Raw genomic sequence first — 26,148 nt, 5'->3', positions numbered from 1 at the left:
ATAAATAAAAAAAAAAAAAACTTCTATTATAAGTATTTTTGTTTAAGCAACTGACAAATATTTGGCTCACAATAATTTTAAAAAATGTCATGAAAATGGTTAATCTAATGTCATAAGCGCTCTTAATATAAAGCTAACACCGATTCGATTCAAGAACTGGCAAGAATCTTTAAGTGTTATTATTTTATTTTTACGCGAGGAAGGTAATCAGTAAAAAGAGGGGTATTTTTTTTTTAAAGAGCTTGGTCACACAAATTACTATTACGCTCTATAAGTCTTCCTTAACCAGTAAACTGGGTTTGAAACATGATGATCTGGATCAACTTAACCATTCTTAAGAGAAAAAACAAACGGATTTTATTCTCTCAAAAACCGACATAACGGCTAATATTATTACTGAGCCTCGGCGAGAGATCCAGACCAGTAATAAGCTTAATAGTCTTATAAAATTGAACTGTCATTTGCGTTGAATTAAATTACTATATACTTAAATTATATTAATATATACTGGTTCGGAAAGTAGATTATACCGAGATTATTAATTCAAAATGTCCCTTTTCAGGTAGTCGAATTATGTGAACAATAAAGAGGGAAATCAAGAGCATTAGTAACGATGGATCCCGGCTATTTCGACACGGAGAGGAAGCAGAACCCGCGCGAGAGGGCTAACATATTATCGAAAATATGTTTTTGGTAAGCTACGTAGACATTTTATCGTTTTTATTGTTGTGTCTTGTGTAGAAATTAATAGCGTTACTTTGTCGGTAAGGCTTTGTGCCCGCCTAGGTGGTACCTTTAATCACATACCCCAAACACATACAGAAATATTTAGTACTGTTGTGTTCCGGTTTGATGGGTGAGCAAGGCACAAGGGACTTAACATCTATGTTAATATTTCTTCCAACTTCAATGTCTATGGACAATGATGATCTTAGCATCAGGTGGCTCATTTGTCCGTCCTCCATACAGTAATATCAATGAATATATGAATGTATGTATGTTTTCTCAGATGAACTATATCTTTGTACGTTTGTCCTTCAATATTAACGTTTTATGAACAAGCTTTCTATCCGTGAGTTGGAACGCATAACTGACACAATATGTGTCGAGACGTCCCAGTGGTAAGAACACGTGATCCAATATTGTAGGTTCAGACAGAGCAAGCACCATAGAATTGTCATGTGTAATGTGTTTCTAATCTAATGCTCGGTTGTCAAGTGAAACGTGATCGTGTAGGATGTCAGTCTTTTGCACGTGTATGTGCCCAACTGTCTTCTTAAGGTACTCGACAGGCTAGAGTCGTCGTTGGTGTAGTGGCCATTTAATGCGCGCAACTTCGGCTTAAGACCATAGCACCAAGGAAACCATGTGAATGTTTTGCACTTGGCCGCTAAGACCAATCGTGCTGGTCTTGGTTTCTTTACTAGTTGCGAAGTTCCTTTAGAGACGAATTGGATTTTTATTAATCTGGACATTTACAGGCTATCATTAACATATTTTTGTTTCCAGGTACACTCGTCCAATTTTCATGAAAGGACGAAAAGGTCAGCTCAGCATATCAGACATGTACAGGTGAGGATGACGTACATACTGAAAAATTACTATTACTGAAATAAAATATGGCCTGCGTTAATATTGACAATACCGACAATTCAACATTTTACAATTTTGGCACCGCATCTGCAAGCTCCCCGGTGTTGCAGATGTCCATGGGCGGTGGTAGTCACTTTCCATCAGGTGAGCCTCCTGCTCGTTTGCCACCGATCATATAAAAAAGAAACTGAGTATTGATGTGTTTCGTTTTGAAGTGTAATTGAGCATAATATCTTGGTTCCCAAGGTGGGTGTAGCATTGGTGTTGTAAGGAATGGTTATATTTCTTATGGTGCCAATGTGCGGCGACCACTTACCGTCAGGTGGGCCAGTTGTTCGATCACTAACACATTTGATAAATAATGACGGAATAAGGTGAATCGTTGCGCTTGTCAATAAGGACACAGGTACATTTTATGACCAGTATTATACGAATTAAATGTATAATTGCAGATGTACGCCCGGCCATCGGGCAGCACCTCGGGGCGACGTTATGGGTGAGCAATGGAAGCAGGAATTAGGGAAACAAAGTGAGTATAACTATTCAACTAATTTACTTATAATCTGCAGGTGACAATTATTTATGGGGCAAATAGTTGACATACTCTGATATCTCTTTGTAATCTTGGAGGTCGAGACTCTTAGGGACGTTTTTAATATATTGGGTGTAAGTACCTAGATTTGCTTTACAATATGTTTGCAACAATATTATGTATATTTACGTAAATATCGATCTTTTTGAAAGAAACGGTGACATGAGGATTAAAGGCTTTTATTAGCCTACTTGAATACATTTTTTTTTTCAATTTATCGAAAAAATTGAATCAACGGTACGAAAAAATTGTACCCGGTTTAAAATTCGAATGTACTTAAGACATTTTTTATTTTTGATATGGTAGTGAGTGGTTACATGTATTATCAACCCTTATTCACAAATTTCATGTCAACTCCAAAAAAATATGTCGATTGAGCCTGTAGTTACACTAGCTCACTCACCCTTCAAACCGTAACGCAAAACTGTCAAGTATTTCTATTTGGCGTTTATTTGATGAGTGGTCGCTACGTACCCACAAAGCACAAAGCACGACCAAGTAAATGTAAAAACTATAACAAATTCTGAATGAAGATTGTAACCATTTGGAATCGACAAGAAACTTACTAATTACTCTTTTTGAAGCTCGTATATTAATGAACTTTTGCCGCCTTTTTCTCGTAACTTCTAATGATTTTTTTTTTCAGGTAAAGGAGAAGTGCCTTCACTACTTACTGCCATATACAAGATATACGGACTTAAGTTCGTCGTGTTTAATTTAATATTCGCTGTTATTGATTGTTGTATAAGGTAAGATAGGTCCGGAAAAATGGCGTTTTGATAACGTTCTGTATATATGGGTATAAGTCGCCTTATATTGTTTATAATATAAGATTTAGATGGCAAATGGTCTGTCTGATTAAGATGACTGTATTAAGATGAGTAAAAAGGGGGAGTTACCTCAAAATCTGGATTCTTACTTTCGAAAACACTTTCTTCTTGGGATCGCTCCCTTGGTTTTCACACACTTGAAGAACACAAGCCAAGGGATGGATGATGTTATTTGCAGGATAGGAGGAGTGTAATAGTTCGTTACACTGCCTACGTCATACGTCAAAATCATACCATGGACAATTATCAACGTTTCAATTTATGCATTGTTCCTAAATACGCTAAATATAACAATGTACCTACGTCTGTCTATTTCAGATTATCGATACCGATGTGCCTTGAGGGTTTGATCAATTATTTTTCTCCCTCACACTCTGGAGTTAAGGATTACGAGGCTTATTTATACGCTGTGGGTCTGGTCGGGTGAGTATTTTTTTCTTCCAGAGTTTTTATATAAAAAAAGTCACGCCTACGATTTTTATCATTGAGGAGTTCTTTGGTGTGGAGTCAGTTCCAGTGTAGAATTAGGTCATGTTAACTATAAATAATTGATAAATTTTGCTGCTCCGAAATGTGGACTCTAAGTGTGGAACTAGTCCACAAATTTAAGGTCACTCGCGGAGCAAGCTATGCTCTCAGGATCTTTTGATTCCTGAAAATCAGGAATGACGTTATCCGTAAAAATCCAGTTACCAACATAGTTTGAATGATTAGGCGACTGAAGTGGTTATATGCTGGTCACGTACGTCGAACTGATGACCGTTGGAGCAGACGAGCCGAGACGAGCGAGACGTTGGAGCCTTGGTGATTTGAGAAATGATTAACATTTCTTTTAGTACCAATGTCTATGGGCGGCGGTGACCTCTCATCACAAAGTGGTTCATTTGTCAGTCCGCTCACTTATATGTTCTTGGCAAACAAGCTTGTAATTGTATAGTGCTAGTTGGGGGATATTTTTGTAAGTTATGGAAACTGTTCCCACTTTGACGTCATTGTATTCCAAGAGTATATATTTGTATTTCGTTTCAGCTTCATGGCAATAAATGCGAGTATGATGCATCCGATGTTATTGTTGCTACTGGACATGGCTATGAAGATCAGGGTGGCGTGTTGCTCGCTCATATACAGAAAGGTATGACTTGATATAATTGACCAATACATGCTGACCAAGTTTTTGTCGTGATCCTTAATTTGGTTTACGAATTATCATGAACACCTGATTGATCGTTTTGGTTATAAAACAACTAATCAACTAGGCTTCAGGTGAAAAATATTCGGTAGCTCAAGCGCAAGGGACATAACATCTTAGTTCCCAAAATTGGTGACGCATGGGCAATAGGGATGTTTAATTTTGTACGGTGCCGTATTCAATGGGTAATTGCAACCACTTATCATCATTGGTCCGCTTTTGCGTTCGTATATTAATAAAAAAAACCGACCAAGTGCGAGTCGGACTCGCGCACGAAGAATTCCATACCCATTGAATAGGTAAAAGTAGGTTTAATGATATCGAGCAAAAATAGGCAAATAATGGCGTTTTTTATACCCTTAAATATTTATTTTATTTTGTTTTTAGTATTTGTTGTTGTAGCGACAACAGAAATACATAATTGATGAAAATTTCAACTGTAGCTATTGTGGTTCTTGATATATAGCCTGGTGACGGACGAACGGACAGCGAAGTCTTATTAATAATGTCCCGTTTTATCCTTTGGCTACTTGTTTGATTGTTGGTATTACCCACATATCCTTATTGATTATTATTTTGTCTTATCCTGAAGGGTGAGCTAGACAGACATTATATATATAACATTTTAGATTTGATTCTTGGTGGTGAATCTTTTAATATTCATTATACTAATGTCTAAATCCAATTCCAAGTGAAGAAGGAAAGATAAACAAACCGTAGATATGTATATTATGGAATATGTATATCTATTCCTAATAGCTCAGCTATATTGTGCACTACTAACAGTTCTTGATTGATATATCTTTATTTAAATTATGAGCCGAGATGGCCCAGCGGTTAGAACGCGTGCATCTTAACTGATGATTTCGGGTTCAAACCCCGGCAACACCATTGAATATTCATGTGCTTAATTTGTGTTTATAATTCATCTCGTGCTCGGCGGTGAAGGAAAACATCGTGAGGAAACCTGCATGTGTCTAATTTCAACGAAATTCTGCCACATGTGTATTCCACTAACCCGCATTGGAGCAGCGTGGTGGAATATGCTCTAAACCTTCTCTTTAAAGGGAGAGGAGGCCTTAAGCCCAGCAGTGGGAAAATTTACAGGCTGCTAATGCTAAAAAAAATATAAAATAACATTACTTCACTTAACTACTTTTATCCACTTTAATTTTACTTAAAAAGTTCAGATAACAACTTCGCCGACATTCGTAACGTCATTATTATATGTATCCATAAATAGTACCATAGATTATTCAAGATTTTGACCAATGATATCGCGTCAAAGTTGTTAATTTGTGGGGCAAGACTTGCATATATATCCATCTCTGTCAGTTTATTATTAACAGATAAATAATTAAAATTCCAGCTCCTTCGTCTAGATCTGTCCTCAGGAGGTAAAGCCACTGAGGGTCTGGCTGGTCACGTTATCAACTTACTAACTACGGACGCGCAGAGGTTCGACATGGCGAGCTTGTTCATGGTCGACCTGGTCCGGACTCCGATCGAGAGTGTTATTATCGTATACCTGATGTACAGACAGATAGGGGTAGCTACTCTAATTGGAGTAGCTTTCCTTCTGATGTTCATACCTCTACAGGGTGAGTTGTTGTATTTTTTTAAATGATTTATTTATTGGTTGACTGCCTTGTTGGTTTGGTGGTCATAATAAAATTCCGCAGATATTTTTAACTTTGCCGATTCATAAATTCGAATCATTTGTTAAAACACATTAATAAATAAGGTATATTATTCAACAAAAGAATATATAGATGATAACAAAACGCGTAGGTACATGTTGTTTTTTAAATGTCGGAAAAGAGGTTGAGAAACTGAGTTTTCTGTCGGTTCTTCTCGGTAGAATCTGCATTACAAATCGGTGGTACCTTAACTTAATAAAGTTCTGTAAAATAAAAATTCAAAAGTGCTCGTAAAGGTCTACTTGGATAAAGTGTATTTTGATTTTGTAAAAAAAATTCTTCAGTTTTACTAATATGATATGCTCCATTGTAACCTGAGGAGGGTTGGAAGTTCGTCCCTTGGAAATCGCGTAAAACCACTGTGCAGATAGTCTCTCTATCTCATGACTCGTCGAATTTGGAGACTTTCTTTTAAAAATAGCTACCATTAACATCACTATCATAAACAATAATTAACATTCGAAAATAATTTCTTCACCAGGTTATCTCGGCAAAGTTTCGTCAAGATTCCGTCATCAGACCGCGATCAGGACGGACAACCGCATCAGGTTGATGAACGAAGTTATCCAAAGCATAGAAGCCATCAAAATGTCCGCGTGGGAGAACGCCTTCGCTGGAATCATTGGCGAAGCGAGGAGGTGAGAATACTTCACTTTTGGCTTATAATTACAAAAGAGGATTTGTTTTGTAGTTGGAACACGTTAATCTAAATTGCTGATCAAACCCGGGAAAGTACCCCAGAATTTTCATATTGTTTTAATTTCTGGGGCTTGGCTGAAAGGGCCAGTAGTTACCAATACTTTTGGTTAGTCAGAATAGGATCAGTCTCGTTGGTATTAGTAATGTTAAGCTTATGCAGATTTGGAAGAAATTGTTTATATTTTTCAATGGTAATGGTTTGGTAAATGGTAAACTATGACCTTTTGTGGCCAGACCTCAGAATTCCTCTCGTACACGGCGGTCAAGGAAGATATCTTGGGGACACCTTCGAAATCCTAGTTATATCACAAATTCTATTACACGGAGATATTTCTCTACCAAGAAAATCTTCTAATCGTTGTATTTTACGGAAATGATTTAATTTAATATAAGTATGTCTGAAGAGAAAGGAAGAGATGTACTCTTTGATGTCACTCGAGTGAATTGTCAAATACAGAATAACACTTATTGGTTTCTCTGATATAAAACCGCGATCGTATAAGATCAAGTTAGTTAAGTCACATTATAAACATTGACCTTCCTGGATTAGATTGCAATTTATTATGAGACCATAAGTTAAGGATTATTATAAACATAGTTATAAGTAAAAGGTGAATAACAGCCACAAAAAATGCCCCCCAAAATGTTCCACATGGACAAAGGTCCCTTATTTTTACGACAAGAAGCTACCCACGCTGATCTCGCACAGATTGCTGAATATATTAATAATACTTTTATTTATTTAAAATAAGGATGTTTGAAATGAGCAATTTTATAGCGCAGTTTGGTCTTATCCTTGTTAGATAATAATAATAACGTGTGTTTAAGATAGCCAATCATCCTTCCCAAGTGCGAATATTTAGTTCATAGCACAAGTAACTTGTATTATTTATAATAAGCAATACGACAATGTTTACAACGAATACACGTATATGTGTTAGTGTGCGTGCGTGTGCATAAGCGTGTTCGCATATATGTGCGTGGGTGTGTAAGGGAGATAGAAAGAAAGAGAGAAGAATCTTCGAATAACAAAAATAAAACACAGTATTATTTTTCCTTTTTTCAGGAAAGAAATGAATGTTATAAAGAAAATGTCGTGGCTGCGAGCCGTAATGATATCGTGCGTCAAATTGAACACAAAAGTTGCCATATTTCTGAGTATAATATCATTCATATCGTTTAAAAACGACCTCACAGCCGCCAAAGTGTTCGTTATATTTTCGTACTACGATATACTAAAGTATTCGCTCGTGGACTTCCTCCCCCTCGCGATAACCTTCACGCTGGAGGCGTACGTCAGCGTCAAGAGGATACAAGAGTTCCTGTTGCTGCCGGAAGTGAATAACCAAGATGGCGTCGATTTGGTGAAAATCGATGAGAAGAGTCAACCCGTGAACGGGGTGTTCGAGAAAATCGGTAACGGGTATGTTGCTTTGTTATATTGATTGGTCTTTGGGTCCAGTGGGGGGGGGGCTAACGGGTAGAGAATAGCAACTGTGGCTAACGAATATTTGTTGCGGTAGACCGAACAAAACTAAAAATGCATTTTTATATAAAAATAATAGACTGATAACTATCAGACTTTATAATAACAATTACGTAAATTAATTTAAATGCATAATAATTGATAACAAAGAACAACTGAAACTATAAATTTTCTATGACTCGGAAATAAAACCAAGCCAATAAACCAAAAATTTAACCCACACCTCTGTGACAGGCAAACGCGCGCTCTTTTTATTTAAGTACGCTTCAAGGTATTGACGCATGAGGCTGTACAAATATATTACTAACTTTTTATTTGTTATTCATCAGCCAACAAACGTATATAAAATCAGACTCGAACCTGGATCAAACGAAGCCAGCCGTTCTGATCAGCCTGAAGAACTACTCGGCCCATTGGAAGAACAGTGAAAAGGAAGGCGACATGGCCCTTGCCCTGGGCGATATCAACTTAAATGTAAGTATACAGTACATAGTACATTGCAAACGGTATTGGATTATATATGGAAAACATCGTGAGGAAACCTGCATGTGTCTAATTTCAAAGAAATTCTGCCACATGTGTATTCCGCCAACCCGCATTGGAGCAGCGTGGTGGAATATGCTCCAAACCTTCTCCTCAAAGGGAGAGGAGGCCTTTAGCCCAGCAGTGGGAAAATTTACAGGCTGCTAATGCTAATGCTAATGATGATAGCGGCGTGGAGCTGATACTTGTTGACGTCCAGACAGGATATATTATATACATATATTGTAACATGACTTTGTATTTTAAATGTTGAAAAAGAGTGACTACTGATTTTCATGCCGGTTATCATAATAATTGTCTTTTTTAAGTTAACATAACCGCTTACAATTTCCCAAAACCAAAGATTAGTTAGAAATGAAAATGGCAATAATTGGATTATTATTCGGAGTATACAAACTAAACGCGGGTAAAACCGTACGGCAGAACTAGTAATGTTAATATACATACATTTTTTTCTATGAGATATTGATATAATATTCGTATTTTATTTTTATATGCAGATAAAACCAGAATCTCTGACGACGGTAGTCGGAACTGTAGGTTCGGGGAAGAGCACATTGCTTTCAGCGATACTCCGTGAAATCACCCCCACCAGTGGTCACCTGTCCATTAACGGCGTGGTTGCGTACGCGGCACAGGATCCATGGCTCTTCGAAGCATCGGTGAGTTTCTCTCAGTAAGACTACAGTAGATATATCCTGATCAGGGGCAGACTGATTGAATACCATCCAGGCTAGTCCAGGAATCCAAGAACAACCCCTCAGACCATAACATTATTTTTATATATCTGCTCTCTACGTGTGCATGTCACTGAATACTTTCTAAGCGGCTAGGCCGATTTTGATGTTTTTTTGAGTTAATCCAAGATTCAGATCAGACCCGTTAGGAGGCGCTACGATAAGATAAAAATATATCTCACGAATGTCGAATGTGGGCGATCTTCGTCTCTCAACTCTTTGTCCATCGTATTTTCAGGAAATAAGACTCGGAATACAATCGATAGGTTTTAATCAAAATGTGCACGTGCGCTTATATTAACATTAACGACATTGACCACCGTCAGCTGTCAACTCCAGTGTTGCCCACCACCGTATCCGAATACGCCCAAATCGATAAGGATTCGACGTTCCGCTTTCCAATCTCCGACATATCGATAAAACTAAAGTTCCAATTTTACTAGGCCTCCCTACTCCCTAAGCCTGGACTGGCTGTTAGTGTATGCGTATGAATATTAAAGGCTGCGTTTGATATGTAGTTCTTATGTAGTTAATTGGGGTTGAAAAATGTGATGACGTCAAAGATGAGTCCAAGAAAAGTATTTCGTTTACTGATTACAGGTTCGGCAAAACATACTCTTCGGTCAAGAGCTGGATCTTCGAAGGTACAAGCAAGTTATCAAATGCTGCCAGCTGAAGAGCGATCTGGATATTCTACCGCACGGGGACAAGACCGTCGTCGGGGAGAGGGGTGAGTTATATATATATATTTATATTTAAAATAGATGAGCTTGTCTGTTAAGTGGTATCTTACAGGTCTTAACTGTCTCTTGTTAGACTATGCGTCTTCTTTATTAACACGACCCTCAATAAGGAGTGTAATGATGGTAAGTGTAATCATTCCTCATATCATCAATGCACCATCAATCTCGCGAATTAAGGAGTCAATCACCCTTCAAATCGAAACACAATACACAGTACACAGTACAGTATTGCTGTTTGGTGGTAGAATATGTGATAGGTGGTACTTACCACCAAAGGCTTGCTCAAAGTTCTGCCACCAAGTAATGAATGTAAGTTTCTTTGTTGATAGAGTAATTTTCTTCACCGCTGAGAGGAGATGGTCACAGATTAAGCATAAGAAAACTCAGAGATGCTCTGGTTAGCACCGCTTAACATAACATAATACATCAAAAAGGCGTGCAGTTAATATTTGGTAGTAGGAGGAACTTGAATTTTATTTTCTTAACATATATATATGTTATGTATATGAACACGATCCAGTAGTAACTACTAAGTTTCGTGTCAGTTTTCGGTAGAATCTACATTCGAAACTGTAGGTAGCTTGATATTTAATATAATCTTGTAAAATTAAGTACTGAGTCTATCTGAGTAAAGTTTATTTTGTTTTTAAAATGAGGGTATGATTTCAGGAGCGTCTCTGTCTGGTGGGCAACGTGCCAGGATATCACTGGCGCGCTGCGTGTACCAGCAGGCTGATGTGTATCTGCTGGATGATCCTCTAGCTGCTGTCGATGCCAAGGTAAACTCCCATCCAGGAGACTGTTAGAAACTGAAGTCTGAAGTCTGATTCCTGGGTCAGGTCAATGGATAATCATCGGGGTTTTTCTGATAAGGAATTCTTAATAGATCTTGATGAAAGAAATGGTGACAATCATTGTAAAGTCACGAGGAGGAAAGGTAAACGAATAACACCTAGTTGCCATCGCAAAATTAACACATCCTTCCTGGGGTACGGTATTAGTTTCGATAAGAAGGTTCTAGAGGAATCTAGAGCTCATTACAATAAAACATTACAAGATACAAGATTATATTAAAGATAGAAAAGCGTGGACTTGAAAATATATAAAAATGTCATCGTAGTTACAGACTCTGTAATTGAAATGGTGGACCGTGGTAGGTTTACATTTAATTCAACACTGAACATGACGATTCAAAAGTGATTTTACGACTCTACCTGAACCTGAGAAGGCATACGCTGAACTGGGGCGTATGTTATTTCCTACAGGTTCTCTTACTTGGGACGAATACTTGTCGTAGTACATTTAAAACTTTGTATTTCATATTTGACTTGTCTGCATTTTATTTCAAATAATTTAGAGTCGAACATGAATGACCATTACAGATGTCGCAGGTTCGAAGTCTGTCATGTAGCATTAGCATTAGCAGCCTGTAAATATCCCACTGCTGGGGTAAGGCCTCCTCTTCCTTTGAAGAGGTTTGGAGCGTATTCCATCACGCTGCCCCAATGCGGGTTGGTGGAATACACATGTAGTAGAATTTCGTTGAAATTAGACACATGCATGTTTCCTCGCGATGTTTTCCTTCACCGCCGAGCACGAGGTGAATTATCGTCGCGTGCGTGCAGGTGGCGCAGGCGATCTACGAGGACTGCATCCGCGGCTTCCTGCGCGAGAAGGGCACGCTGCTCGTGACGCACCACGTGCAGTACGCGCAGCGCGCCGACAACGTGTGCGTCATGCGCGCCGGACGGGTACGGACCTGCCCAGCCGCTGACCCGCTTGACTTTCATCCTTTTCTGTTAGACAGCCTAGTTAATGACAAAAGTTATTGCCTCCCTTAAAATTACAATTTACAGAAAGCCTTTCTTAGCCTATGCTATAAAATTAAATGTTAATAGTCGGTCATGATAAGTAAAGAGATTACGTCACGTTGTGACCCTCGGCGGTCTGACTGCATTGTTGCTCTAGCGCCTTGATATAAGGCCGGAGATCCCGAAGTCCTGGGATTCGAATACCAGGTCGTCGGGCCCTTACAAAGTTATTGGGCTTATTACCAATAGACCATTTTCTTAAAAACAATCAAATATTTTTTCCTCCCATTTAAGAATTTCTTAGGGGTCAATTGACTCAACTAAACACAACTCGACTCAACATTTTAATATATGCTTGATTCACAACAGATAGTCGCTCAAGGGACGTACCACGAGCTGAAGAACGGAGTCGCGGAGTTTGAAAAGCTGATTGAGATGACGGAGAAGGTCGAGGAAGAAAAGCAGAAGAAGAAATATGAGAAGCAGGAGAGTTTGGTACGTAATTCACGTCCACAATCTAAATTTAAAGCACGTGACTCTACTTATATAATAATAATATTAAGGACGACCTCCCTGGTCGAGTAGTGTGTACACCGGTTTTCATGGGTACGCCACTCCGAGGGTTCGATTCCCTTTCCCGAAAAAGTTCAATAGTTTTCTATGTTGTCTTGGGTTTGGGTGTTTGTGGTGCCGTCGTCACTTCTGATTTTCCATAACACAAGTGCTTTAGCTACTTACATTGGATCAGAGCAATGTATGTGATGTTGTCCAATATTTATTTATTTAATATTATATACTAAAACCTGCGCCCTGCATCGATTTGATATCGATTTCTTAATAAGTCAGCTAATCAACATTAAAGTTCAACATTAGATTATATGCACTCACTTGGTGGCAGGGCCAGTGTAACAGGCACAAGGGACTTAACATCTTAGTTCCCAAGATTGGTGGCGCTTTGGCGACGTAAGAAATGGTTAATATTTCTTACAGTGCCAATGTCTGTGCGCGATGGCGACCACTTACCACCAGCTACTTAAAATGAAAAAAAAAACTTATTTTTAACTGGCTTCGTACAAGCTTGGCTTCCTCATTTCTGTAGCTCAATCGGGTAGGCGAAAAGCAAATATTATGGAGAATTATTAACTATTAAAATAATCTATTCAAGGTATACAATATGACGGCGATGGCGGATTTAAAAGCTGTCGAAAAGCGAAGCGTTAGTTAACTTTACCAACGTACTCAGTATTGGGCAGTAGTTGTTTGTGATCTGGTATCGTAGCAATACGCGTTAAAGTGTAAAGGATTAAGTCGTAGTCATGATTATCGTCATCATTACTTTCATTGTCATTAACGCCACCATCACCATCGTCTAGAATATTTTCGTTGTTTTATAGTCATTAGTATCGTAACCTATTATTTATGACTATTTGGTTAGTCTTAGATTAGTATATTTTTGAAGCCTCCGACCGCAACCCCCGCCCCCCCCCCCCTCGGGCAACATATGAAAAAAATTAAAGATACTATCTGTTCATATAAATAGCATTAATAGTCAGCTGTAGAAAAGTATTTATAAGGTATAGACTTTTGATAAGTGTTTATCTTTATTAAATAAAGGAATTTGAATGTTGAATAAAATATTAGTAGTTTTGATTATAAAGAAATGTCCCTTCTGAGTCTGACATTGGTCAAATCTGAAGTCAATCATTTTTATGATAATGCCTCTCACCACGCCCACGAGATTGTTCGGGGGGGGGGGTTGTATTGGTCGTTCGTAGGTTTTAGGTATAAAATAATAACCTTTCTTGAGGTTCAAGCTTGCTTTATACAAAATTTTATCAAATTCGGTTCATTGTTTTAGCCATAACAGACAGACTGACTGACAGATCGAGTTACTTTCGCATTTGTAATATTAGTACAGATAATCTTAATAAATCTATCACTGTCTTTTATTCTCTCCATCTCTTTCTATCTCCTATCTCTTTCTATTTACTATTGTAATTTTAGTCATATTATCTTGTTAGTAGTAGTAAGGCTTATTAAAATATCTTATACTATTTATTGTAATGATGCAGTTTATTTCGAGAATATATCAAATTAATTTCTTGCTCATACTTATAAAAGTTTCATCAATTTTGTTACAGGAAAACAACCAGAAGCTACGTTCGCAACGATCAATGTCGGAGGCCTCCCAATTGTCATTCAATATGGATCTCGATAACAATTTGGACCCAAAATACGAAGGTACAAAATACGTCAAAAATATTTGTAATATACGATTTGATGTATTTTAAGAGAAAGAGATAGAGAGAAGGAGGGGGAGATCTTAAGTATACTTCATACACCCCTGAAACTACGAACATAATCATTTCCGCGTTTGTTGTTGTTTGTGAATGCATGTTGTTTAGAAAAAATTATATTTGTTAGGGAGTTTGTTATAAAAATTTAATTGCAATTGATTCACACAATCTGTAATTGAAATGTTGGAAAAGAGTAACTACTTTATACACATGTGGCAGAATGTCATTCATTTGACACGGGCAGGTTTCCTCACGATGTTTTCCTTCATCGCTGCGTACGTGTTTAATTTTAAATAAAAATTAAGCACATGAAAATCATCATCGGTTAAGATGCGCGCCTTCTAACCGCTGGGCCATCTCGCCTCTCGTTATGTGATAATTTAACTGATAATTATATTCGTTCAAGGTGAAAGTCAAAAGAAGGGTTCCGTGGACTTCAGCGTGTATTTGGGATACATAAAGAGCGGTCACGGCTCTCTGACGCTGTTCCTGCTCTGTGCGCTCTTTATCCTGGCGCAAGTGTTCTATTCTTCCACGGATATATGGCTCAAGGAGTGGTGAGTGTTTTGAGTGACCAATAGATGGCGTTAGTTGTAGATTAAATCGCGCTATCGCTTGTAATATTTTTATACGGTTTATTTTGGCTGCTCATTGATGATGTGCAGACCGATTTCGGTCTTGTCCAGCCAACTCGGCAAAGAAATGCAAGACATAGATGTACTCGCACAATCCAACGGGACGGCAATCTCTCGCGACTGAAAAGAGTTCAGGCGCCGGATCAACGGTTTTACGTACTTATCGATGCATGGAAGTCATAAGTTTGCCTAACTAATTTATTTGATTGAATCGAGGACTTGGAATTCTGAAGCCATACTGGCTAGAACACACCAGCGGGGCAAATAAGTGGCCACCGGATGGCAATGAGCCGAGATGGCCCAGTGGTTAGAACGCGTGCATCTTAACCGATGATTTCGGGTTCAAACCCAGGCAGGCACCACTGAATTTTCATGTGCTTAATTTGTGCTTATAATTCATCTCGTGCTCGGCGGTGAAGGAAAACATCGTGAGGAAACCTGCATGTGTTTAATTTCAACGAAATTCTGCCACATGTGTATTCCGCCAACCCGCATTGGAGCAGCGTGGTGGTATGCTCCAAACCTTCTCCTCAAAGGAAGATTAGGCCTTCAGCCCAGCAATGGGAACTTACAGGCTGCTAATGCTAAATGCTAATCCTAATGGATGGCAATGTTAATTGTAATTTGCCGCTCTTTAGTCGGCTTATTTTTTATCTGTGTAAAGATATTTGGGATTGGAAAATATCCCGTTGAGTTCCGTACGCCGATTCTTCTCAGATCTGAGTCATTTCAAAGACGATCAATAAGCATATGTAACGCTTCTATATTGAAAAAATATTTTTATTGAATCGTTACCCGACACAGACTATTCTTATGTCTTGATATTATTTCAGGGTGAATATGGAGGAAGCGAACAGCGCTTACAACATCGCCAGGCGGAACGCGACGACGAACGAGACCGCTCCACCTTGTGAGTTACATATTCATCACTTCGTCTATCAGAAACAGTTAAATAATAATGATTAAACAAATCACACTGATCAATTGTTTAGGATAAATTACATGCATTTGTAGTCTAATTATCTGATGAGACGTCAATCTGCGCGACCCACAAGAATTGATGCATTTTCCGCTGTTACTCGAGCTCTGAGCTGATACTAGAGCATCTAGAGAACCTCAGAGACAGTATCCTTGTAATCTAGCCACATAACCAACGAGGCAGTCAATATTATAAATATACTTTAGTTTTTGGTGAGATTACAATTTCAAGGTCACCGGTAACTTTTGTATAAATTCTTTTCCGTGTACAGTGTTTTTTTTTTTATTTACAATATATAATTGGACTGGCAAATGAGCCATATGCAGTGGTCACCTCCGCCCTTATATTTCACTCGCTATAAGGAATATTAAACATTACTCACATCCCCAAATTGCCTCCAGGTGAGAACTAAGATGTTAAGTCTCTTGTGCCTGCAGTCACACTGGCTCAACGACCAAAGGTGTGTTTCAATAGTTATTAACTTTGTGTTCTCTTGTTTCAGTGAACTTCGAAGACCTGCCCTCGAACCAGTTCCACCTGACGCGTGCCCAGTGCGTGTACATATACGCTGGGTTGATTGGGATATGTATGTTCTTCACCTGGAACAAACTGCTGGTCTTCTACAACACGTGCATAAAAGCGTCCGTGGCGCTGCACGACAATATGTTCAGGTACAAATTCTGCCGTTCAAAATATGAAGTCTACTCGTAAAATGTAAGTAAAAATATCGCATCGTTTTAATAAATTTCTTTTTCTGATATACAGGGGTGTAACAAACGCGCCGATGTGGTTCTTCCACCACAACCCTTCCGGTCGTATCCTGAACCGTTTCTCGAAGGACATGGGTCAGGTCGACACCTTGTTGCCCGTGGCTTTAGTCGACTGCGTCGGAGTAAGTATAAAGAAAAAATATAAAATACCATAAATACCTCATTGCTGGGCAAAGAGCGTGTTTCCTTTTAAAGGGGATTAAGAAGAACTGATAACTTCTGCTTACCACTGCTTATTAATGGATATTTATGATAAATTTACTTGGTACCACCCACTCATCAGATATTCTACCGCCAAACAGCAGTACTCAGTATTGTTGTGTTCTGGTTTGAAGGGTAATTGAGCCAGTCTGCAGGCACAAGGGACGTAACATCTTAGTTCCCAAGGTTGGTGGCGCATTGTGATGTAATATTTCTTTCAACGCCATTGTCTATGGGCCATGGTGACCACTTACCATCAGGTGGCCCACTTGCTCGACCGCCTACCGATATCATAAAAAAAAATATTTACGCGACACCCTTTTTCCCGCACCGTACTATTTTCTTTATTGTCGACTACAAGATAAATTATCAACACAATTTTAAATGGTCATGTAAACCTTAATGATAATTACATTTTTTCCTGAAAGTAACTTAATCCAATTTTCCAGTTCTTCCTAGAAGTGATCGCGATCCTGGTAGTCGTTTGCCTCGTCAACTGGTGGCTGCTGCTGCCAACTGCCGTGGTCGCGGTGCTTCTGCATCTTCTACGTCTGCTGTTCCTCAAAACCAGTCGCGAGTTGAAGAGAATCGAAGCTATTGGTGAGTTTCACGATTGCTCAGGATATTTTATTTCATCTGCACATTCTACATGTAGCAGAATGCCATCCGCCATATATAAGGTTTCTTACGAAGTTCTCCTCTACCGCTGGGCATAAATTGAACAATAAACAGACATTGAAGCAAGAGAGATTGTTCTTCGGTTAATATCTACGTCTCCTTCATTGTGTGCCACCGTGCCTGCATCACACGTACATGGAATAGTCCCAACGACTGCTCCCTCCCCCCAGCGCGCAGCCAGAGCCTGAACCACGCGGCGGCGACGGTGACGGGGCTGCCCACCATCCGCTCCACGCGCGAGCAGCAGCGCACGCTGGCGCAGGAGTTCGACAAGCTGCAGGACCTGCACAGCTCGTCCTGGGCGCTCGTGCTGAGCACCAACCGCGCCTTCGGCTTCTGGATGGACATGGTCTGCTGCTTGTACCTCGCCACCGTTACGTTCAGCTTCTTCCTCTTCGTCGGCGAAGGTGAGAAATTAAATTATTATTTGCTGGAATGCATTAACTTCTTTGGTTATTAACAAATATATCAAATTGTTTCGTCATCTTACCCGGCTTAGATAAAAACGTTTTTGAAGTTATTTGTCAAGACATTTCCAGCCGCAGCCGGAAGTTCAAACTTTAGTACAAAACAACACTAAAACACTAATGTTCCTACACGTGTGTTCCGGTTTGAAGCGTGAGTGAGCCAGTGTAAATACAGGCACAAAGGACTTAACATCTTAATTCCCAAAGACGGTGGATGCGGAATGGTTAATATTTCTTACAGGGCAGTGGTAACAACTTCCGATCAGGAGGCCCATTCGCCGGTCCGACTACCTATATGCTTTAATAAAAAACCGGCTATATTAAATACACTTTGTTTAATATGTGTATGTTTTTTAGAAACTTTGGGTGGGAACGTCGGTCTGGCGATCACTCAAGTGATCGGTCTGGTCGGCATGTGTCAGTACGGGATGAGGCAGACTGCTGAAGTCGAGAACCAGATGACGTCAGTGAGTATCCCTTAGTGACGTTTGGGTTTTGAAGTTTCTATTAACGTAACGTTAAATATCGTATCGTGACGATGCATGTAGATGAGTTCCCGCCGTAGACGTGCAGAAAATTTAAATTTAACTGGAACTTTTTTTAGAGAGCGGAAAAAAGTTATTCGTCGAGAGGGTGGCGCTGTAGCCGTATACGAAAAAAAAAAACACAAATTTTAAACGTGCGAACAGACGTTGTCAGTTTACAATGAAATTAAATCAAACCAGAGCCTTGTAAAAAATATTTTGGACAAAACGCGAATAAGTAAAGCGGTACTATAATGTAGTGATATTCTTTACTTATATTTAAAAACAATTACAAAGTATGTAATCAATGAATATTTAAGAAACGATTCGTTTTGCTTACGGTTACTTGGTAGTGAAATCTCCGTTCATCAGAAAGTACCATTGGTTTGTTACTTATGCATCAGAACGTTACGAATAACGGATAGTTTTGTTAGAAAAATGTTAGCGTTTAACTTACTTACTTACGTACTGCGAGATGACTCTGTAATTGTCCTTTAGGTGGAAAGAATATTGGAATACACGAACCTACCACCAGAGAAGCCAGTGGAACCGGACATGAAGGCGTTGAAGACGGAACACCCGAACTTGGACTTCGATACTTGGCCAAACACAGGTAATTCAATTAGATTAAGTAAAATAATCTTATTTGTTATTTAATTGTACGATCTATTTTTTACTAACAAAGTAGGAATACTCACTGTTGCTTCACAGTATATTTACAACAATTTTATGTATATTCACAGTGGCATTGATCACTTTGATAAAATCAGTGATAATCATTGTATGTGCACAAGAAGTAAGGGTAAGCTTAGGACGCCAAGTTTCCGACTCCGCAAAGTCAATAAATCATTCTTGGGGCAAGGTATCCGCTTCTATAATACAATTCCGCAGACATTTTTAACTTTGCCGTTTCATAGATTCAAGTCAATTGTAAAAAATACATTGGACAAGAAGGCATATTATTCCATACAAGAGTATATTGATGATAAAAAAGCGTGACGTTAATGCTCGTTGACTTCCAGGCAGGAGACATAACATACATATATAATTGTATTTAACTAACGTGACTGTATTTTTAGATGTTGAAAAAGTATTCGGTTCGGAATGTAGATTCTACATTCCGAACCGGTGGTAGCTTTACTTTAAATAGTTTGTTAAATGACGATTCAAAAGTACTCGTAAAAGCCAACTTGAATAAAGTATATTTTGATTATGAATACTAGTTGTACGTATCGAATATACGGATAAAGTTATTTCTTTATTGGATAAGTTAAGCAATTAATGTAAAAATATTCAGTTATTTGAGATAGAGTTATAACAATGCTCCCTGTTCCAACGTATCCAGAAGAGAGACTTAATTTTCCCGCCAATATATATTTTTTTATAATGTTGCCCGCTTCAAAAATCGCAGCTACAACATCTGGATCGGAATAATTTAGTTGCGTATATTCCAATGGCAGGTTGAGTGTAGAAAAACAAAAACAAATCTTAGAAAACTAAGATTAATATTGTATGTAATTTGCTAATAGTTCTGCTGTAATATGACAAACAAGTGGTTCTTGATAAACAAATCGTTATTTATAATACAAAATAACTTTACTTAACTAAGTATATCCACTTTAAATTTACTTCCAAAGTTCTGATGACAACTTCGTCAACGCTAATTTGATAATGAGTGAAATTAACCTTAAAATAAAATTTGTATTATGTTTCCTGAGACGATCGACGTCCATTGTATTAATTCAATACAATATATTTTCATGACGGTACAGTGAACCCCACAGATTCTTCGATCTCGTCAATTCACCGTCATTATCGGTTCGCAGGCGAAATAATCTTCGAAAATGTGTCGTTGGAATACGAAAAAACGCCCAAGAAGGAGCAGCCGCTAGAATTCGGGGTGAAGCTCGAGGAGCCGGCGTATGCGATACGTGATGTCAGCTTCCGCATTCGTCCCGGGGAGAAGGTGGCGGTGGTGGGGAGGACGGGAGCAGGAAAGAGCTCGCTCATCGCCGCTCTGTTCAGGTGCTCGATACGATACGTTTACAGGTTCAGATGGAAGGTGGCAATTGGAAAAAATCACTCAATAGCAGCTCCCCCCTCTAGACTGAGCAAGACATCGGGCCGCGTGCTGGTGGACGGCGTGAGCGCCCAGCAGGCGGGGCTGCGCCACTGGCGCTCCCGGCTGTGCGCGCTGCCGCAGAGACCCGCGCTGTTCGCGGCCTCGCTGCGGGACAACCTGGACCCCGAGCGCCTGCACCCCGACGCGCAGCTGCACGCCGCGCTGGACGAGGTACGCCACGGGCCGACCGGGCCTCCGGGGCGCCGGCAGTCCCTCAGTGTGCATTGCGCAGGTGGAGCTGCGCGCGTGGTGCGGCGCGCAGGCGGGCGGGCTGGCGGCGCGGCTGGGCGACGGCGGCGGCGCGCTGTCGGCGGGGCAGCGCCAGCTGCTGTGCCTGGCGCGCGCGCTGCTGGCGCGCCGCGCCGTGCTCGTGCTGGACGAGGCCACCGCCAACGTCGACGCCGAGTGAGTGCGACCCACCCAGGTGGAATACCATCCCCTTACCGTTGTGTTCAACGAAAGCAAATTATCGATTGTCCTCCTTTTAAAAAACGGCAGCGCTGACTCCATTCACGTCACGCTCGCTTAAGTTTAAAAAATGTTTAAATAACTATTTAAAACTAATAATAAACTGGGACGGCTTGTGTATTTATTGATAAAATTTCCTCTGCAATGAACTCACGCGAACATGTCGACGTCACGCATACAGACTTCAGTGAGGCATTTGACAGAGTGCCTCACAATATACATAAAAAAATATCTCATAATGACATCTTTGTTTGATCGCAAGAATAATTTTCATTTTACCTTAAACACGAAGTCAGTGGTAGTCGTCAATGTGTATGAGCCTCCCCCATTAAAATCTTTGTCGGGTGTTCCACAAGGGTCACATCTGGCGCCTATTCTATTTAACTTTTTTATAAATGACATTAGCCAATGCTTTCTGTGTTCTAACTTTTATTTATCTACTGACGATTTAAAATTATTACTTTGTATCACAACTATTAATGTTATAACCTCGCTTCAAATCAATTCGTATGCAAATGCAATATGCAAATTATACAATTTATATAAAACCTCGGAATAAATAGTACGTAATAAAAAAAATAACATGTTATCACAGGACAGACAAACACATCCAGACGACGATCAGGACGAAGTTCGCGGACTCGACCGTGCTCACGATCGCGCACAGACTGAACACCGTGATGGACTACGATCGAGTCATCGTTATGGACAAGTTAATATTTGTATTATTGCCTTTGAACACAGTTAATTCCAAATAAACAAACGTACCGCAATATTTGTGTTGTGTGATGTTTATGACTTGGTGGTAGAACTTTGTGAAAGCCCATCTGGGTAGGGTAGGTTCTTTGAAATTAGACACATGCAGGTTTCCTCGCGATGTTTTCCTTCACCGCCGAGCACGAGATGAATTATAAACACAAATTAAGCACGTGAAAATTCAGTGGTGTCTGCCTGGGTTTGAACTTGAAATCATCGGTTAAGTTGCACGCGTTCTAACCACTGGGCTATCTGGGCTCCTTAACTAAATATTGGTACTTAGTATTGTTGTATTCCGATTTGAAGCGTTTGTGAGCCAGTGCAACTACAGGCACACGGGGCATAACATCTTAGCTCTCAAGTTTGGTGACGCATTGACGAAAGGCTAATATTTCTTACAGCGTATAATGTCCAATCAGGTCGCCCATTCGCCTTCGATAGAAACAAATGAACTCTCTGTTTTTATTTTCCCTTACTTCTCAGTTTTATTATATTTACTCTTACAACCCGGTTATAGTTTTTACTTTAAGTATTAGTGAGTATGTTTAATTGTTTTACATCGACCAAATTAAGTCGAGTTTGTAATTGAATGTTTCGTTACAGAGGCCGAATCGTTGAATCCGGTCATCCCTTCGAGTTGTTGACTCAGTCGAGTCAGCAAGCGAAGCCGGAGGCGCAGCCGAGACGAGCCATACTCACCAAGAGTCAGGTATTGACAATAGTCTTAACTTACTACCCCCTCTTAATGAGATTACTCGTTGACCTTGCTCTTTACCAACAAATATCTTCACCCCGCTATGTCCTGTTATTGCGCAAGAAATTGTCACAGGTCAGCACAGTTCTGTCCCGCACTGGTTTATGAATTATGAATTTATGAATGTTTCATATATGCGTGCGTCGATTACGTAAAAAAATTGGTATAAGATTTTAAAAAAAGATATTCTGCAAGGTTCTCCATGAAATTTATATAACACGCAAACTGTCCCTAATTTTACCCACTCGAGGGGTGAATTTAAAAAAAGTAATCGATGGCCTTCTCCGATATTTAAACTATCTGCATACACAATTTTTATATAAATCGGTTCAGCGATTTAAGCGTGTAGAAGTAACTGACAGACTTTCCCATTTATAATATTAGTATTGATGATTTGGTTTTGTTCCTTTAAAGTAAGAATGTAACGACCTCCGTGGTCGAGTAGGTCGATCTTCCCGGCCGAGTCGATGTAGAAAAAGTTCATTAGTTTTCTATGTTGTCTCGGGTCTGGGTGGATGTGGTACCGTCGTTACTTCTGATTTTCCATAACACAAGTGCTTTAGCTACTTACATTGGGATCAGAGTAATGTATGTGATGTTGTCCGATATTGAAGAATGTGCTTCAGTTGATAAGTGTCTTAAGGAATCTATATTTTAATATTAATAACCGTCGATAACCCGTTCAGGCTCCGCTCGCGATACCGGAGAACTTCCGGCACGACGAGACCGACTCGCTGGCGCTCGGCAGGGACCGCGTGCGCACGTACTCCAACAGGTGACTCACAGCACCTCCATAAGACATTATTATTTTTTGAATATACACGTACTTCTTGTTGCGCGTAATAATAACACATTTATAAACTAAAATATTATATTTGAATTGTAACACGTGACACTTTTTTAGTCAATCACGTGTGTAAGGTAATTTGAATCGTGATTTATTGATTTATGAATGTCCAGGTCTGAGATGAGCGAGCAGGACGGCGCTGGAGGTGTATTCAAGTCGCTCGTGGAGCAAACGGGACAGGAGACCGCCGCCATGTTGTACAAAATGGCGGAAGAGGTAAGTCATAGAGTTGACTTTTAATATTGAACTCCATGGTCCAACAGCTAAAACAAATTAGATATACTTTTTCAAAAGCACGTTCAAATCCCGATAAAAAGTATCTCTGATGGGGATAGGGCTCCTCTCCCTTTTGAGGGGACTGTTTGAAGCTTACTCCACCACGCTGCTCCAATACTCGTTGGTGGATGTTTCCTCGTGAAGGTTCATCGACACGTGAAGGTTTCCTCACGACGGTTTCCTTCAGCGCCGAGCACAAAATGATGTTTTGACAAATAAATGATTGTATTTATATTTTGCTGACCGTACTTATACATGTACTATATGTACGCAATCACTATCGGCAAGATGTATAATTGCTGTTATATTAAATTATATATGTTCACCTCAATCTTTACTAATACTATAAAGAGGTAAGATTTGTTTGTTTGTATGTAGGGATTAACCTCCGGAACTCATGTTGATTCATTTATAATTTTTTTTCACTCATAGAAAGTTACATTCTTACTGAGTGCATAGCATTTTTTTTATTGATAAAGTTCACCAGTGCGAAGCCGGGGCGGTTCACTAGCTCCAAATAATACTTTAAAAAAAGTTATTTCAAAGATATATTTTATTTATTTATTGCATTTTTCAAAAAAGCAATTAAATCTACATCATATGTATATATCTTTCTATATATCTTTAACATAAACCCACAAAATAATTATGTATTTGTTTCCATTTCAGAGCTACAATGAATTCCTAAAGAAGAAACAGTCATAGAACACTATCGAAATATGTCCAGGCGGTCGGCAGCTACGATTGGATATATATACATATAGTACCAAATGGTAATTCAACATAATCTTTGATTATGCATTTATATTGTTTTAATGTTATAGATATATATTGTCTATTTCAACGGCAGGACGACTAACGATAAATAAACTTTGACCTTGAATTGAAGTTATATCATTGGTCGAGATGGAAATAATGGCGTTTTCAGTCTGTGAATTTGGTGTCGAAACTTTGTCAGTAAAATTAAAATGGATATAAGTAGTTAAGTGCAATAGTGTTGTATTATAAATAGAGATATATTAATCATAAACTCTCAGTAGTGTACAATATAGCTGAGTTATTAGGGAATGACTTGGAATATGTAAATGTAATGTTTATTTATTCCAACTCCTCCTGCCATTGGAATGTACTTAAGAAACATTTGTGTTTGAAAACAAATATAAACTTAATCGTACTTAAATAAATAAATATTCTCCTGAATTTTAAAACGAAAATGAGCGGAATTTGCACGAACAAACTTAAATTGTCATAAAATGGCGTTAATATCTGCCATATTGCTTAGGAAGATGTATTAAAACTAACATATATAGTTAGTATATGTTCAACTACCTCATAGTTGGATGAAATACTTTATATATTAGTATGAATCCAAATTTTTTATAAAATGATACGTACTAACGGGTTCGGTCCCACGTGATGTACTTGCCTTAATATAGCAATTATTACTATTATTGCAATTATGTCAATTTTGCCTTAACTATAAAACATATATTTATATACAGCATTTATAATATACATATATAATATTTAAAGGGATTGTATTATAATCTGTGCAAAGTGTAAACAAATTCATGTTATGTAATGATGGAATTATTTATCCAATATTATATTGGATCGTTGTAATGTGTGCAGTGGGGGGGGGCACCTAATCCAGTGATGTCATCTTACCCCGGCTAACTGTTACTAGGCTATTAGTATATATTACCGTGATAAAATATGTCAAGTTAGTTTAACCTTACCACTTATAAAGCCAGCGTAGAGTGAGCCAGTGTAATCACAGGCACAAGGGACATAACATCTTAGTTCCCGAAGTTGGTGGCGCATAGGTGATGTAAGGAATGGTTAATATTTCTTAAAGCTCCATTGTCTATGTGCGGTAGTGATCACTTACCACCAGGTGGCCCATATGCTGCCAACCAATGCCATAAAAAAAAATATTTTCGTTCCTTCCGTCCCGTGCGGTCCCGGTGAGCGCTCACGGCTTGGTTCTGTGTTTCGCAATCAGTATAAACGATATGTTAAAATGTATACAATAATATTATATATGCCTGAACTTTAGAAGTGTTTTTAAAAGTGACTCGTATAATCGTCGTAATCGTTTGTTGACATTTTGTACGAATTGTCAAGAATTAGGTACTAATTTATACCAATTATGCCTTTTGATGTAAGAATTTTGATTACAATAAACTGTTCTTAGCGATACAAGGTGCTATGATATATGTATATTCGTCATTGAAAATATTGCGATTACTACCAGGGTCGGATCTACCATATGGCTTTTTGGGCTTCAGCACAGAGCCCCGTGCTAAGTCGAGTCAAAGTGAAAACTAGACGATAATGCGAAAGAATCCATAACTTTATTAAATTAAACAGAACGTATGGTTTGTAGTTCTACGAGTTCTGCAATTAATCAAACCAATTTAATTAAGTCTACGTTAGATATATCTTAGG

At 38.9% G+C, this 26,148-nt stretch overlaps 1 protein-coding gene across 1 annotated transcript in view; it reads left to right on the top strand.

The window, feature by feature from the left end:
• LOC125075034 (probable multidrug resistance-associated protein lethal(2)03659) overlaps positions 1-25,571 on the top strand; it is a 55,327-nt gene extending 29,756 nt beyond the window's left edge. The window contains exons 2-33 of the mRNA XM_047686581.1: positions 563-693; positions 1,510-1,572; positions 2,046-2,122; positions 2,832-2,934; positions 3,334-3,438; positions 4,045-4,147; positions 5,574-5,805; positions 6,386-6,542; positions 7,670-8,026; positions 8,419-8,563; positions 9,133-9,294; positions 9,970-10,099; positions 10,782-10,891; positions 11,738-11,863; positions 12,293-12,418; positions 14,065-14,164; positions 14,627-14,777; positions 15,689-15,765; positions 16,337-16,505; positions 16,600-16,726; positions 17,255-17,405; positions 17,654-17,890; positions 18,308-18,417; positions 18,973-19,087; positions 20,301-20,499; positions 20,581-20,767; positions 20,829-21,001; positions 21,660-21,776; positions 22,424-22,529; positions 23,261-23,349; positions 23,535-23,637; positions 24,367-25,571. Coding sequence (XP_047542537.1) covers positions 614-693; positions 1,510-1,572; positions 2,046-2,122; positions 2,832-2,934; positions 3,334-3,438; positions 4,045-4,147; positions 5,574-5,805; positions 6,386-6,542; positions 7,670-8,026; positions 8,419-8,563; positions 9,133-9,294; positions 9,970-10,099; positions 10,782-10,891; positions 11,738-11,863; positions 12,293-12,418; positions 14,065-14,164; positions 14,627-14,777; positions 15,689-15,765; positions 16,337-16,505; positions 16,600-16,726; positions 17,255-17,405; positions 17,654-17,890; positions 18,308-18,417; positions 18,973-19,087; positions 20,301-20,499; positions 20,581-20,767; positions 20,829-21,001; positions 21,660-21,776; positions 22,424-22,529; positions 23,261-23,349; positions 23,535-23,637; positions 24,367-24,402 — 4,323 coding nt within the window. The 5' untranslated portion in view covers positions 563-613 and the 3' untranslated portion in view covers positions 24,403-25,571. The remainder of the gene's footprint in view (positions 1-562; positions 694-1,509; positions 1,573-2,045; positions 2,123-2,831; positions 2,935-3,333; positions 3,439-4,044; positions 4,148-5,573; positions 5,806-6,385; positions 6,543-7,669; positions 8,027-8,418; positions 8,564-9,132; positions 9,295-9,969; positions 10,100-10,781; positions 10,892-11,737; positions 11,864-12,292; positions 12,419-14,064; positions 14,165-14,626; positions 14,778-15,688; positions 15,766-16,336; positions 16,506-16,599; positions 16,727-17,254; positions 17,406-17,653; positions 17,891-18,307; positions 18,418-18,972; positions 19,088-20,300; positions 20,500-20,580; positions 20,768-20,828; positions 21,002-21,659; positions 21,777-22,423; positions 22,530-23,260; positions 23,350-23,534; positions 23,638-24,366) is intronic.
• Positions 25,572-26,148: the final 577 nt, after the last annotated feature.

The sequence above is a fragment of the Vanessa atalanta genome, chromosome 29 (genome assembly GCF_905147765.1).
Source record: "Vanessa atalanta chromosome 29, ilVanAtal1.2, whole genome shotgun sequence".
NCBI lineage: Eukaryota > Metazoa > Arthropoda > Insecta > Lepidoptera > Nymphalidae > Vanessa > Vanessa atalanta.
Note: the sequence above shows the minus strand (reverse complement) of the source record. Positions and strands in the feature narration are given on the sequence as shown.